Source organism: Pinus tabuliformis, chromosome 9 (assembly GCF_031772625.1).
Source record: "Pinus tabuliformis cultivar Carrire ecotype Pingquan chromosome 9, CPIR1, whole genome shotgun sequence".
In the NCBI taxonomy this organism is placed as follows: Eukaryota; Viridiplantae; Streptophyta; class Pinopsida; order Pinales; family Pinaceae; genus Pinus; species Pinus tabuliformis.
In genome coordinates, this window is record NC_142307.1 from 745,367,444 (window position 1) to 745,382,870 (window position 15,427).

At 37.7% G+C, this 15,427-nt stretch overlaps 1 protein-coding gene across 4 annotated transcripts in view; it reads right to left on the reverse strand.

Annotated features, from left to right (window-relative positions):
* Window positions 1–8,190: 8,190 nt before the first annotated feature.
* LOC149150860 (5'-AMP-activated protein kinase-like protein) overlaps window positions 8,191–15,427 on the reverse strand; it is a 416,691-nt gene continuing 409,454 nt past the window's right edge. For all 4 annotated transcript variants that reach the window (XM_089439603.1, XM_089439597.1, XM_089439602.1 and 1 more), the window contains one exon: window positions 8,191–8,499. In XM_089439603.1, the coding sequence (XP_089295729.1) occupies window positions 8,398–8,499 (102 nt within the window). In that variant the 3' untranslated portion in view covers window positions 8,191–8,397. The remainder of the gene's footprint in view (window positions 8,500–15,427) is intronic.

The following is a 15,427-nucleotide window of genomic DNA, read 5'->3' on the forward strand; positions in this document are numbered from 1 at the left end:
GTATTTTCACACACAATTGCTTGAGCTCACCCAGAAGCTCATCCTCTTCTGGGTTGGGTTGTGTGGTGGCTGTTAGTCTCTCAGGAAAGGGTGGAATAGCCTTTGGTTCACTTTCCTGTTTGTCTTCCTCATCCTCTCGGGGAGGAGGTTGGCGATTCGGAAGAGTCTTTCCAGATCGAAGATTGATCTCCTGGATCTCCACAGCATAAGTAGGGCATGATGTTTCCCCAGTGTATATCTACTGGGCTTGTCTATTGTTGGGGTTCGGGTTCGGTTGAGCAGGTATTTGAGGTTGCCTTGGCGGAGCAGGAGGTAATGGTTGAGGTTGAACTGGTGGTGGAGGCAAAATGGCAGGAGGAGTGTTGTACTAGGGCCTCCACCCCGACTGAGGTGCATTCCACTGAGGCTGTGACTGGGCATGCGAGTGATATGAATGAGTAGTGGGTTGAGTAGGATACTGAGGTGGGTAAGACCATGGAGGAGGCATGGACCAAGAAGGATGAGCAGGGGGACCCCAGGAAGGCATAGGCGTCGATTGGTTGGGGCTGTAATAAGCTTGGGGTGCCCCTTGCATCCCCTGCTGGTAAGGTCTAGGTCCTTGTGGCCTTCTTTGGTTGAGGAAATAGAGAGGTTCAGTGGGAGCTTCTGTCCCTTGGTACATGGCTTTAAATCCAGGTAAGGTTGGACATTGGTTTGTGGGATGGTCCTCTTCACAAACGAAACACACTTCAACCGAATGCAATGGGCATTCGTTCTTAGGGTGTCTCCTTGTACATCTAGGGCAGAAGATAGCCAAGGCTCTCTCAGCTTCTTCCTTCTTCTGCTGGATCCTGAATGTGTCCAGCTGCATGGCAATGGTCTGTCTCACCTCACTCTTAAGATCTTCTAATTGATTTGCAAACTCATGTTTGGAAAAAGGGACACCAGCTGAGAGGAGGTTTCCTCTACCTCGTTTTCGAGCTGCCTTGGAGTGGTTTCTAAATATAGTCTTGATGTCCTCATAAGGCAGTTGGTAGATGTCCCCCCCAGCTAACATGTGAAGGTCTAAGAGGTCTTCAGGGACTCCTCGGAGCAGGACCAACTTGAGGGATTCAGGGTCAAGTGTGCACCTGGCCCGCTTATAGCTAAGTTGGAACCTCTCCTCATAATCCTCTAAGGACTCATCATTTCCCATGGTCATCCGAAAGATTTCTCCCTTGGTTTCCTTGGACCTACAGTAATCCCGGTACTTGGTATTGAAAGCTTGCTGCATCTGAGCCCAAGTAGTGATACTATTCCCAGGTAAGCCCATGAACTAGCGTAATGCTGCATCCTTAAGAATTGAAGGGAAGAGTTTCAGCTTCTGCTCGTCTTCAGTATAGTCATAGGTTCTACAAAGGACAGCAAACTCAAACAGGAAGGTATCAGGATCTTCAGTAGTCAGTCCATGGAAGTGAGGTAAAGCGGAGGGGCTAATGTTCTTCATTTTCATCTCTCCATTAGTCTCTCGGATGGGGAAGGCACCTTCTATTCTCTCATCTTCTCCTCTATTGTCAGCCATAGCTTCAGATGGGATGGTCTCTAGTTCTTCTTCTGCTATAGGATCTTCGTATATCTCAGGAGGTTCACCTATAGGTTCTTCTGGATCACTGTCACTGAAGAAGAGAGAAGGGTGACTCAGTGATGTAGTGGGGGTGTTGGGTAAGAATTTGCCTGTTTTATCTCGATTCCTACGAGGCATGAAATGGAAAGACTTTTTTGATTGCTTTTGTTTTTTTTTTTCTCTTTGGTACCTGCAAAACTGAAACAGAGTGATCTACAACTAACTATCTTACTGAAATAAAGATGCAGAATTGAATTGAAAGCAGGAAAGAACTAATCTACTTTGCTCAAATGAAATTGCAGAAATGGAAATACTAGTCTACGCTTGCAGAATTGAAATGCTAGTCTACGTTTGCAGAATTGAAATGCTAATCTACGCTTGCAGAATTGAAAGGCTAATCTATGAAAGCAGGAAATGTCTATGCTACTTTTGCAGAATGGAAATGAAATAAACTACTTAGCAGAAAGCAAGAGTAGGAAAGTAGAAGAAAAGCAACAATTACTAATACTCTGACGCTTCCCCGGCAACGGCGCCAAAAAGATGGTGGGCTCCAGTATTGTAGCAATAACGCTACAACTCCTAGAGCTTCCTTCTCTAATTTTATCAACCCGGTAGTTCGTAACAAACTTGGAAGCGACGGTGCTGTATGCACAAGTACTAGCTCTTGTCGCAGCTGTCACTTGGTCAGCTGGCACAAGTCCGCTAGGGCTCAAGCCAACTTCTATATGTTCTCAGAAGAAGCTTTCTAGATGATGAACGAAGACTATCTGAAAGGAAATTAATCTACGTTGCAAGAATGAACTGAAAGCCAACCAAACATGGAAACCCTAGTAAACCCTAATCTGACTAGCTTAATCCCTACAATGCAATGATGGGAATGTAACTCTCTAAAAATGATGCCATTACTTCTAGTGATATGAAATGCATGAATTTAAACTACTTCCATTGAAAAGAACATTTTTTTTATGTTTTTGCTTAAGTGGTTGGAGTTGTTATGACTTTGTTTCTTATTAGGGTTTGACTGTGCAGGGGTAGTATGAAGGGAAAGAAAGCTTGGGAAAGGTCAGGGAGGCTAGGAGAGGTTCCAGGGGACCTCTAACATCATCCCACAGAAGTCCACAACGTTCAGATGCTCAGCAACCGAGTTTGCAGGCTTCTACAGGATGTCTGCAGGGGATCCTACAGGAAGCTCGAGATTTCTACAGGAAGTCTGCTAACTTCTACAGGATGGTCTGTGGTTGGAGTTTTGGGTGATGGAGGAGTGGAAGAGTGGTATGGGTGGAGAGGTAGGATGGAAAGGAAGCTTGTGATGGTTCAGGGACAGAGAAATAAGATGGAGAAAGAGTGGGTGCAGTTGGTTGGTGGATAGAAGGTTGGAAGCAATGAAAAGTCAACAAGATGGAGCTACGTGAACAGTAGAGGTGTTGGAAGGCAAACGAACTGAGCAGAGGTCGAGAAGGTGACTTTAGGCGCGGTTGAGAAGTAGGAGAAGATAACAGCGTGATGCAATGCAGTGTAAAGGAAACAAATCCGCTATGTCCTGCACAAAACCGAGAATTCCATCAACTTATTCTAACTGCGTGATTAAGTTAACGAACAACAGTGTAAACTTCGGAGAAAAATCGTGCATGGAGTTGGAGTAAGGAAGTACTGTTCAAGATCAGAATGCATAGATGGATCTACAATTGAAATGACTGTGTTGCAGCTGGAATGAAAGCATAAGACTGCGTTTTTTGGTGGTTGGTACGGTCTACACCCCCAATCTCTAAACAAAGATGGCAGTGAGTGCACTGTCAACCTTTTCTTGGAGCTCTAACAAACACTAATCCTTCTACTCTAATCTAAGCAACCAAAAGCACTTGAACCATAAACTAATCCTACTTCAATCACATAACAGAAATCAAATCAGCAGACTGTAATTTCTAAATGCATGTCAAAACAGAGGAATGAAGTGCTGAAAGGAAAAGGAAATAACAGTACAAGGAAAAGGAGGTCTATTGCTCTCAGGTTGGGCCCTAACCTGAGAGCTATAGCTCCCTTAATAACTCAGAATTAGATCCAAACTGCCTGCCTTTATTAAATAATAATCATGAGTCTAACATCATGCCAAAACTGGCTTACAAAAAGCAAAAACACCGAGCTGTAGCTCGTACTCAGAAATTTCAACAGTAGTTCAAAGATTCAAAAAGCTCCTATCAAAGGCTACGGCCTTCATATTTATACATGATGAGGATCAAGGCTGGCTTCCTCAATTAGTGGAGCTCGGCTGTCCAACTAAAAGTAAACTGCTGTAAACTGCTGTTCCTGTAGAATCCGTTGGCTGCCTCTAAGCTCGGTGGGGAGAGCTGTTGGAGCTCGGAGTTAGGGTGGAGATCACGAGGGAGGTCATTTAAGACTGTAGACAACCTCCCTATAAACCTGCAATGCCACCTTTGTTGTCCCCTTGTCTCCATTTGCGTGGTCTTTGCTCCCTTTAATGCCAAAAAACCTGAAATCATCATGTATTAGCCACATAGATATAATGCCTGCCCTTCTTCCTACAAATAACACGAATATACTAAGAAATGAATGCATAAGTGATAAAAGATGAAGGGTTGAGCAAGGTAAATAGGCCAAATGAGCCCAAATTGTTACCAAAAATTGGGTCTCATCAGATAGCACAAATCGATGTGAGATTTGGAATCAAAGATTTGCTCATGTTCATTATAGGGCCTTTCCTGGTTTAAGCAAAATGGTTTCAAGCTTTTGAGTGATTAAGGTAGATCATGAAGGTGTATGTCAGGGATGTGCTAGTGGAATGAATGTCAAGGGACTATTCCCTTCTAGCAGTAGCGAATCTAATGAGATTCTTCAACTTATTCATTCCGACCTTTGTGGGTCCATGTCGATGACATCTCTTGGAGGATATTTATACTATGTGATCTTTGTTGATGACTTCTCCCATAAGACTTGGATCTTCTTCTTGAAGAGGAAGGATTAGGTTTACAACATGCTCAGGGACTTCAAAGCTTTAGTGTAAAATGAAACTGGAAATAAGATTAAGATCCCGAGGACAGATAATAGAGGAGAATACACTTCAAATGACTTTAAGGAATTTTGTAAGGAAGCTAGGATTAAGAGGGAGGTGACTGTTCCATACAACCCTCAACAAAATCGAGTTGCTGAGAGGAAGAACATGACCATCTTGGAAGTAGTCAAAGCCATGATGCATGATTAGAAGCTTCCCATGTTTCTATGGGGAGAAGTAGCAAATACTACGATATATGTCCAAAATAGAAGCTCTCATCGAGTCTTGGGGGACAAGACTCCTAAAGAAGTTTTTACAAGTGTGAAACCGAAAGTTGGACACTTAAGAATATTTGGCTTCCCTATCTACATTCATGTACCAAAAGAGAAGAGGTCAAAGCTAGAGGCTTTAGGAAAGAAAGTTACATTTGTTGGTTATTGTGAAAATTCTAATGCTTACAGGATATATGTGCCAGGATAGAGGAAACTTGAGTTCAGTCGATATGTGACCTTTGATGAAGATACTACCCTTGGAAAAGCAAGGGGCTCTCCTGTCCCTACCAACACTAAAAGAATAGATGAAATGTAGATGTAGAGCCATCCATGCCATAGCCTAACCTTCCAGATGAGCCTATGGCACCTTTGGATCCTTTAGATCCTCCTCCTTGTGATGCTTCTTCTTCTAGGAAGAGATTTATTGCTTTGAGATATATTACAGGATGCAGAGAAACATTCAACCCCTAGAGGCACCTTTAGAGACAACAAGAAGTCGTACAGATATCAGGGATATGCCACATTGATGAGAAACATCATACAATCTAGATCTACCAATTATGACGAAGCAACGAAGGAACACGTTTATAAAGATGCCATGAAAGAGGAATGTTAAGCCATTATGAAAAATGGTGTATGGGAGGTTGTTCTGAGACCCAAGGGGAAGTCTACAAAATCAAACATGCAGTTGATGGTAGCATTGAAAAGTTCAAAGTGAGGTTAGTGGCTAGAGGATTCTCCCATAAAGAGGGAGAAGATTATGATGAGATATTTGCACATGTTGCCAGATACACTACCATCTAGTCTATCATTGCTCTAGCTGCTAATAAGGGTTGGAGTCTTCATTAGATGGATGTGAAGACAACTTTCTTCATGGCATCCTCAAGGAAGAATTGTACTTAGAACAGCCTCAAGCTTTGAGGAACATGACAAGGAAACCCATGTTTATAGATTGAAGAAATCCCTTTATGGACTGAAGCAAGTCCTTAGGGCTTGGTATGCACGGATTCATGTATATTTGATAGAGTTTGGATTTAACAGAAGTAATGTCGATCCCAACCTTTACTTCAAGGTTGTTCAAGGTACACCTTTGATTTTGGTTTTATATGTTGATGATTTGTTCATGACGAGCAATCTCTGATCATCCAGTGTAAGAGGGAGCTTGCCTCTGAATTTGAGATGAAATATCTTGGGTTGATGCACTATTTCTTGGGCTTAGAAGTGTGGCAAAAACATGCAAAAATTTTCCTTAGCTAAGGAAAATATGTTGTCAAACTCTTGGAGAGATTTGGGATGGTGGATTGCAAATCCATGGCCATAATGATAGAGGCAAATTTTAAGAAGTTACATGGTGAAGCTACGCGACCAGATCTAGCAGATCCTTCTATGTACCAACAATCGATTGAGGCTTTGATGATTTTTGTCAACACTAGATCAAATATATGCATACCTCCATCTTTGTCTCCGCCTCTTCTCCTCAAATTCGCTTCACATCTGCTCTTCTACCTCTGTCTCTTTGTGCCAGGTGACTCACGAACAAGCTCTCACAACAACTCAACTCTCCCACATACTCTCTAACTTTTAAGCCTTCCAAAATTACATATTTTATAAACAAACTTTGCTAGCTATTAGTATTCCACACAAGAATATGAAGTGAATAATGTTTCCTCTTTGCATTCTAAGGCTATCTCTTCGTTTCCAAACTCTTTCAACTCTTGAATATTAAAAATACAAAATGTAAATTTCAAAATATTCAATTAACATGCATTAATATAAGCCAAGTTTAATGGTTATAATAGCCCAAGCATCAACTTGCAACCTCTTGCATCACAACATTCTAAGCACCCCTATTCTATAACACCTCAATGAAATATTGCAATCATTAATCATCTTCAAGGCTCACACGCATTCATGATCAACAACATACCTCTAACAAACTTTTCAGATCAACAAATTTACATAGGGACAACAACACATGCTCAACTTTAAGACACACTAGCTTGCAATAGTACATGAAACCTTCAACAACACAATATGCAAACACATTAGTGGGCAAACTTCTAACAAGCAACATGCTTAGCAACCCTTTGCAACATACTTTGTTGTTGAATAATACATCAACAATCATAACATTTGCAACCTTAGCAACCTTTGCAACATCCATCAACAATTTCTGCAACCTCAACATCATATATCAACACACTCATAACAAGCATTACACGCATAACAAGCATGTCATCAATTGAAGAACTTGTTCATCAACTATGCAAACATCAATTGACCCTTTACCATCACCCCTTGTTGCTCCTTTTCCATCAATGACAACTATGCCAACACAATATTTGTTCATATTGAGATTGTAGAGTGTATAATTGTAAATAGTAACTATTATTTGTATATCAACATGGAATTGGAAAATGGATCATGAATTTCACCAAAAACATTTTTGAATGGTATCTTATTACAATTGAGACATTTCTTCCCAATTATGAGATTGTCGTGGGCATCCTTCCACCCACATTATCAATGCATGAATGTGTTGGCCTCTTTCAATTCCATTTCCATGTCCTTACATATGGATTATAGTATAGTGATTATGCATATGGCACTTGTTTTAATACCACACATACATATATTATAACCATAGGATGCCTATTTTATCATGGGAAGTCATGGTTGGAATATTTACCAAAGGGAGAAGTATTGGGTTGAAAGGTATTATTAATATTTTTAATTATAATGAAGAATGTGTTGATAACATGGAAATATACATATTATATGTTTCTTCAGTGTGATTTACTACTTTGTTTTATGATCTACTAAGGATTAATATTATTATTTTTTAGAACATTCATTACCTATCTTTGCCACATAACAATAATGGACATTCATCCAGGCTTGATGTAGTGATGCCCTATGTGTACATGCTTATTTTTTCCCTTTGGGTGGTCAAGTGCCATGAAACATGAAAGATAGTTTTCATAAAAACATAAATATAGTGTTGAAGTGGACTCATATTTAATATTTATGGAGGGGGGATTTTACTAAAAAGTTTTAGTTGGCCATTGCTTCACTAAATTATAGTGTGGTCAAACATTACACAAACAATGAATTATTGCAAGACAATGTCATAATATTGTTTTAGTTACATAAGTAGATACATTGATGGTAATTGTTGCAACCCTTTACTTTTTTGTGCTTTTGTTTTATATATTTACATATATGTCAATTGTTGCATCCCTTTTCTTTTTAATGTTTTTGTTTTACATGTTTGTAAAAATGAAATTTAATATTTGATCCGAATTCAAATAAATTACCAAAACAACAAATGATTTTAAAAAACTAGAATTATAACTCTTTATATTTACAAATAATATACATTAAAAGAACTAGGAAAAAATCATGCTATAGACATGAAAACTAATGATATAAGATGAAATAACTTTTAGAAATGGAAATTAGGATACTACAATGAAAACCTATATTTCTATAATACAACATTAGAAGTACATCATCCTAGTTTGAATATGCTTATGCTAATCTCCAACTCTAAGAACATTATTTTGAATCATCTTCTCTGTCACCACCACCTCTCGTCGAGGGTCGATTTTCCATTTACCATCCACAATGAACTTGATCTGAAATAAAAAATATCATTACAATAATAAACCAAAAGTGTTTTGAAACACATAAGTTATTCAAAATAAACTTTAAAATTCATAAAATAAAATGAAGAAGAAACAAATCAAGTATATATATCATCTAAATTCAACAATACATTTTTGCACATTAGGATGTTTGTATATGAGTCCACAAACATAATATTGAATCATAAGATTATGATTACAAGTTGTTTGAAATAAATTTAAATATTCTCTAGATTGGATCACTATATAATTTGTCATCAATATCGATGATTTTAAATTCCAATTCTCCAAACTAGGTCATACCGCTAAAATTGCTCCTATTAGTTTTCTCCAATATTTCTATTATGAAAGCATCAAGATGGATGCAAAATTATATAGTGATCCAATGACTAGATTGGATCAAAATATATGATAAAATAAAACAAATCAAGTGTTTTAAATAACATCTATAAAAAGATAAAATGGTTTTGCAAATTATGATGTTCTTGAGTTAGTTTATTTCTACATATTTCCTTAATTTTAAAAATATATTTAGATTCATAAGTATCAAACATAATTTTTTTATCAAATATCCACCTCCCTTGACACCAAACCAACAATGTTAACTATGTTTTAATCAATGTTATTCTATATAATCATGACGAGGCTTCTTTAATCAATATAGTATAAATAAGTTATCAAGTACATAAATAAAATTTTCATTGTTTTCTTTTTACAATAATGATTATCATTTTCCATTACAAATTTATAATACAGAAAAAATATAATACACTCAACTCAAATTTCTAAAATAAAAAATGAAATTTTCTCAGCTTAAAGGGTTAGTCTTCCTTGTTCTAGCCTATAATATCAATAAACTAATTAAGTAAACAAAGAATCATTTGGCAACACATAAGATAACCAAAAATGAAAAACACTAGTTTCCATGCCCAAATGAGCATCATTGCGCACTTCATCCCTTCACTCATTGCCAACAACATCTAGGATTCACTCTCTCTCTACTATACAATAACTTAAAACTCATTTGCATATTCATCCAATTTCAGAGTAAGAAAGGGTAATGACCCCATGGGTTATTTTTAGACCAAAAAGAGGGCACAAGAGGACATGCCCACATGATAAGATTATAATCACTAAGAGAGGGAGGAACTGTTGATGAAGGGAGGGGGAGCACCCAAATGTGTTATAGTTATACAACTAGCTCTTAAAGATAACTCAATGATGGCGATTTTCATCTTTGGGTGTTTTAATATTGCAATCCATGCATGTACAATTTCGTTTTGCATCCTTTGATTTCCATTGTGTGTTAGGTGGTATCAATTACTTCATAATGCTACATTGTGTTTTCATGAATTCCTACGCAAACTTCTTCACCCCATGTTTGGCTTCTCCCAATTCGCAAAGGAAACACCAACTAATTTGACAATGGTAAAATGCCATAAATATTGCCTTTTTCAGATTGGGTTAGACCCAAACGAACACTCAACTATCCCACTCCCAACAAAGAAGAAACATACAATCCACACCCACAGAGTCAAATGGATTGAAGCTTGAAGGAGAAGAAGGGGTCCTTGTCCTTTTTCCTATTAAGACTCCCTTCGACGAATCCCTAACACCATAACTATAAGAATCATACCTTGATGCGAATCATATTAACCATACCAATTGCAAAATTGAACCCCACATGAAACATCCTTCGGTTGCCTACTACCCTTCATAATGGTTCGCACAATTGATGAGAGAATGCAATAGAAACAAAAACACCATTGTTTCAACTTACATTCATTTCAAGTTTGCATGAAATGCCAAGTGGGAATGGAATATAAGCTTTCCATTATTGCTAAACATATCATGGGGAGGTGTAGGGTACACTCCCCTTCCAACCTTCCCCCACCAACCCCTCTAGCACTTTCCACCCTTTAAAAAATTCCATTGTTATTAGAAACATCTTATAGATATTTTTACACAACCTAATTTAGGTGAATATGCCAATATATTATTAATCAAAACCATAATAGGGACCATTAAAATCATAGTTGTTTCACAATTATTATTATTATGTTCCTAAATAATCACTCAACCCTATTTTTCTCAAGATAACACTTACATAAAAAACCTTGAGCTTCAAATTTTGAAATAACAAACGTTTTACCCACTTAAAACTATCACTATATATTTTCCTGTGTTTGCAAATTCCTTTTCGTTAATAACATGGAATCTACTTTATGTTTAGATGTTGTGATTAAGAGGTATCCATTCTATCATAATCACCGTTGATATTGGCACTTGGTTTTATTTGTTGAAATACATTTCCATGGACAGGTTGCATAGGCTATTGAACATGCAATATGACAAGATAACCAACAATCCACCACATTGATATGACATCATGTAGTCGAGTTAAACCAAAGTTTCTCCAAGGACAACTCACTTGATTTATTGCTTGACCACAACCTATTTCACATATAAAAGGACAATTTTACATATACTCTTTTAACATTTTTTTATACTAATTAAATTATTACATTTTTATAACTTATGTACCTAAAACAATACACTATGGGACACTGAGGATAGGATGTTTGGTAAAGCAGTGAAGACTAAAGAGATTCAGAAATTGATGGTGGATTTCTTTGAATTTTTTTATAAAGTGAATGATGCTGCTGAGTTAGAGAATTAATTGTCTTTCATTGAAGATTATCCATGAATTTTCAACGAGCAGGACGATAACTTGGTTGGAGCTCCTGTCACTATAGAGGAAATGTTGAAGGTACTAAAATCTTTCTCCAAAGACAAATGTCCAGTTCCGGATGGCTGGACATTCGAGATATTCATTCCCTTTAAAGAGATCATGGGTCCAGAGCGTTGAGAATTCAATAGGGCAATGAATATGTTAATTCTCTTAACTTGATAACTGTTTGTGTTACATTTTACTTATTAGCTTTGTTCATTATTATTCCAATGTGAAATACATCAAACAACTACCAAAACAATAAGAATAATGACACAATATATAGGCTGCAAGCCAGGGCCAAAACCCCTCCTCTTGAGGGGAAAACTCGTAAATATCTTCTTATCTTTTAGATATTTCAATTGACGAATACCATGACCTAAAGACTTAGACAAATACCCTCCAATATCAAGTTTACCACGACCTTCTACTACAATATCTTCAACCTCCCAATAGATCCGAAATTCTGCTCCACAGTAACTGCTGCTGCTTCTCTTGGAGACTTCGATCTCCCTCTAATAGCCTTCCTCTTGACTTCACTTGCCTTGACTTGAGCCCTAGGGATAGTAAGATGCTGTAAGAGAGCTTCACTTGCCTTTCCTTCTCTTCTGCTTCCAAAAATCCAACCCCAGAAGATCCCAACGCAAAAACCCTAACTTCGATCTTCCTAGAAAGATATGTAAGACCCAAAACACTTCGACTTCTTCGACTTCTCCTTCTTCTGCTTCTTCGCATATCAAGAGATGAGTGAGTGATCCAAATGGAGGATGAATTCCTCTTATATATAGGATTCTTCAAGGGTGGACATGGCTCTTTATGTAGGCCGACTTGACAGCTCCTTAGGCTGACTTGATCTTGGAGGTATTTTGACACTTTCAAGGCAAAATAATTTTTCCTTTACAATTTACAATGTGCCCATAGGATCTTCCATATATGATAATGACTCTTACACCTAAGACAAACCCTTGAAGCACTCAATGGGTGCTTGACCTACAAAATAAAAGAACTTGAGCATGAAACCTATGCTCTAATAATAATAATAATAATAATTTATTTTTCATTTTATATTAACAAAAATACATTTCTATGAAGATCGAACCTAGTTACACATTTTTCAACACTCCCTCTTAACTAGGGAGGTATTCATAAGAGGTAAATGGTCATTTTCAATTTGAAGAGATCTCATAAGAAGAGTCAGAATGGTAACCCATCTGTCTAGCATCATCTTAACCAACATTGTCACATAGCAAGGCATTAACTAACAACTCTATCTCTCCACAAGGTTAGAGCACAATGCTGGCGAGACCAATGATGTATAGACACCATCATCATTGTCTTCCAAGGTACATATTCCACCCAGGTGTTCATAGAGTATGACCTTCCATTAGACTATTCTTATCTTGGATAGCTAATCCTTAAAGAATATCGATCCACGACTACTCTTGTCCTGAATGCCCTACCACATTCTCAAAGAGTATCAAATGCCAGATGGTTGCCCAATTCTCCATTCTTTCTTCCCAAGTGAAGACAAGAATGTAGTGTCTATCTGTCCCTCTCAATTAGGGAGGACAAATCCACCAAACCAAGCTTGTCCCTTAAGTATACAAACTTCTTGTTCGGAATTGATTTTGTCAATATGTCAACTACTTGTTCATCAATGGAGATATAACATAGCTGCAACACACCATTTTGTACTAGCTCTCGAATATATTGATACTTGTTGTTGATGTGCTTTGTCTTTCCATGAAACACTAGATCCTTAGACAAACAAATGCAACTAGTGTTATCACAAAGTATCACTGTAGGGTTCATCGGTCCTTCAAACAAGTCGGATAACAACTTCCTTAACCATACTACTTCTCTGCTTACTTCACATGTTGCAACATATTCAACCTCAACACTACTCAAAGCAACAATGTCTTGCTTTCTGCTCATCCATGAGACCATGGAGGATCCTAAACTGAAACATCCTCTCGTAGTGCTTCTACCATCTTGTTCACTACCTCCCCAGTCGGAATTTGTACATCCAATTAATTGGACATCATTCCTTCTATCATATTTTAGACAATAGTTGATGGTTCCTTCCAGATATCTTAGAATATGCTTTGCTTCTATCCAATGGTCATGCTTTGACTCCACATGGAATTGACTGAGTACATTCACTGCAAAACATATGCCAGGTCGAGTATTCACCAAGTACATCAATGAGTTGTCTATATTTGGAAGGATTGACAAGGCTTGATTCAGAACACCTTAGTATCTTCAAGTTTGTGATCATTAGAGTGGTCATAGGTTTACATTCCATTATGTCGAACTTCTTTAGTATCTCAATCACATACTTTCCTTGATCCAAATAGACTTCATTCGGTCCTTGCCAGACTTGTAGTCCCAAATAGTAATGCATCATCCCAACATTCTTCATGTCAAATTCTACTGCTAGTTGCTTCTTACATTCTTCAATTCCACCTTCTACACCTGTCAAGAAAAGATCATCTACATACAAAAGAATAATTACAAGTTCATTGTTTACAACCTTATATAAAGGTTTGAGTCAGCAAAACTTTTTGTGAAGCCTATTCTTTGTAGGTATGCATCCATTCTAGCATACCATGCCCTTGGTGCTTGCTTGAGGCCATGCAATTCTTTCTTCAATCTACAAACATATGCCTTCCTATATTTGAATTCAAATCCCAAGGGTTGTTCTGTATAAACTTCTTCATCTACAGCGCCATTCAGAAACACAGTGTTGACATCCATTTGGTGGATGTTCCATCCCATCGATGCTGCCAGATAGACTAATGATCGAATCGTTGTATATCTTGCCATTGGAGGAAGAGGAATTGCAATTGATGAGAGAGAAAAAAGGTTAAGCGGGTTAGCACATCTGTTTTGACATAAAGAAGTTTGAATCCTTGTTCAATGAAGAGTTAGGAGCAAGAAGTTGGATCTTGGTGCGCTTCGCTCATTTGTAGGTGGTTCTGAGTTATAAAGGTAAATTGGTGGTGCTTAAGTTTATAGATCAACTGAGTAAATTGTATCAACGGGTGCCACTGGGAACTTTCTTAATAGGATGTTGGATGTCTCTTCATAGTCAATGCCTTCAAGTTGAGAGAACCCCCTAGCCACAAATCTTGCTTTATACTTATCTATACTTCCATGAGATGCATGCTTGATCTTATAGATCCACTTGGAAGTAACCACATATTTGTTTTTGCGTCTAGGTACGATTTCCTAGACTTCGTTCTTCATTATAGATTGATACTCTTCATTCATGGCATCCTTCCATTCTCAATGTTCTACAACCTCTTCAAAGGTGGATGGTTATGCTTATATTAATTTTGTCATGTATGCAACATACCCAAAATATTTCTTGGGTCTCTTTCTTTCTCTAAATGATCTTTGTGCTACCCCATGACCTTCTGCATCAAGTAGTGTGGACTTCAACCAATTAGGTCTTTTCCTTGTTTCTGGAATGATCACGGGTTGAGCATGTTCATAAGGCCCTTCTTCTTCATGGTGTGTGCTATCACTTAGTGTTTTATCAAGTTTAAAGAAAGAAATCACCAAGGTAACCACAAACCAACTTTGGAGCATAGGCTCTAGCCAACCTATACTCAGAAAGAGCTCTCTCTTTATGATTTAACTTTGTTTGTTGAGATTTTAGGCTAGTTCTGAATGTTCAGGGGGTTTTTGATCTGTATTGAAGATTGGGTGGTGGGATCTTTGAAATAGATGGATATAATGATGTCTTCAGACCATTGGGCTATGGAGTCAAAAGAAGGGCAGCAGAACTGGATCAACTCACTAAAGGGAATGTTCAAAGGGCAAGCTACTAGAGAAAAGTGCAGGTCTTTGGGGCAGAGGGGTGAAATGGTTTGAACCAAGGTGAGAGTGAAATTAAGAATTCTCAGACCGCGATTTAAACGAGGAACAAAGGGTAATCGGAAACAAAGGGAAATTAAGAATCCTTTGCTATAGATTATAAAGAGACAACCTAAACTAAGGAGCAATTGAGAATTCCTTAACTTAGATATCAGTAGAAAACATTTATATGCCTAACTGTTAAAACAGAATGTAATTAAACAAATTATGAGATAATATTCCATTTATAGCATACAATTTTAGAAATACATTAAATATTGTGGAAAAACTTTAAGAAAGATAACAACAACATGAGAAAACACTTGT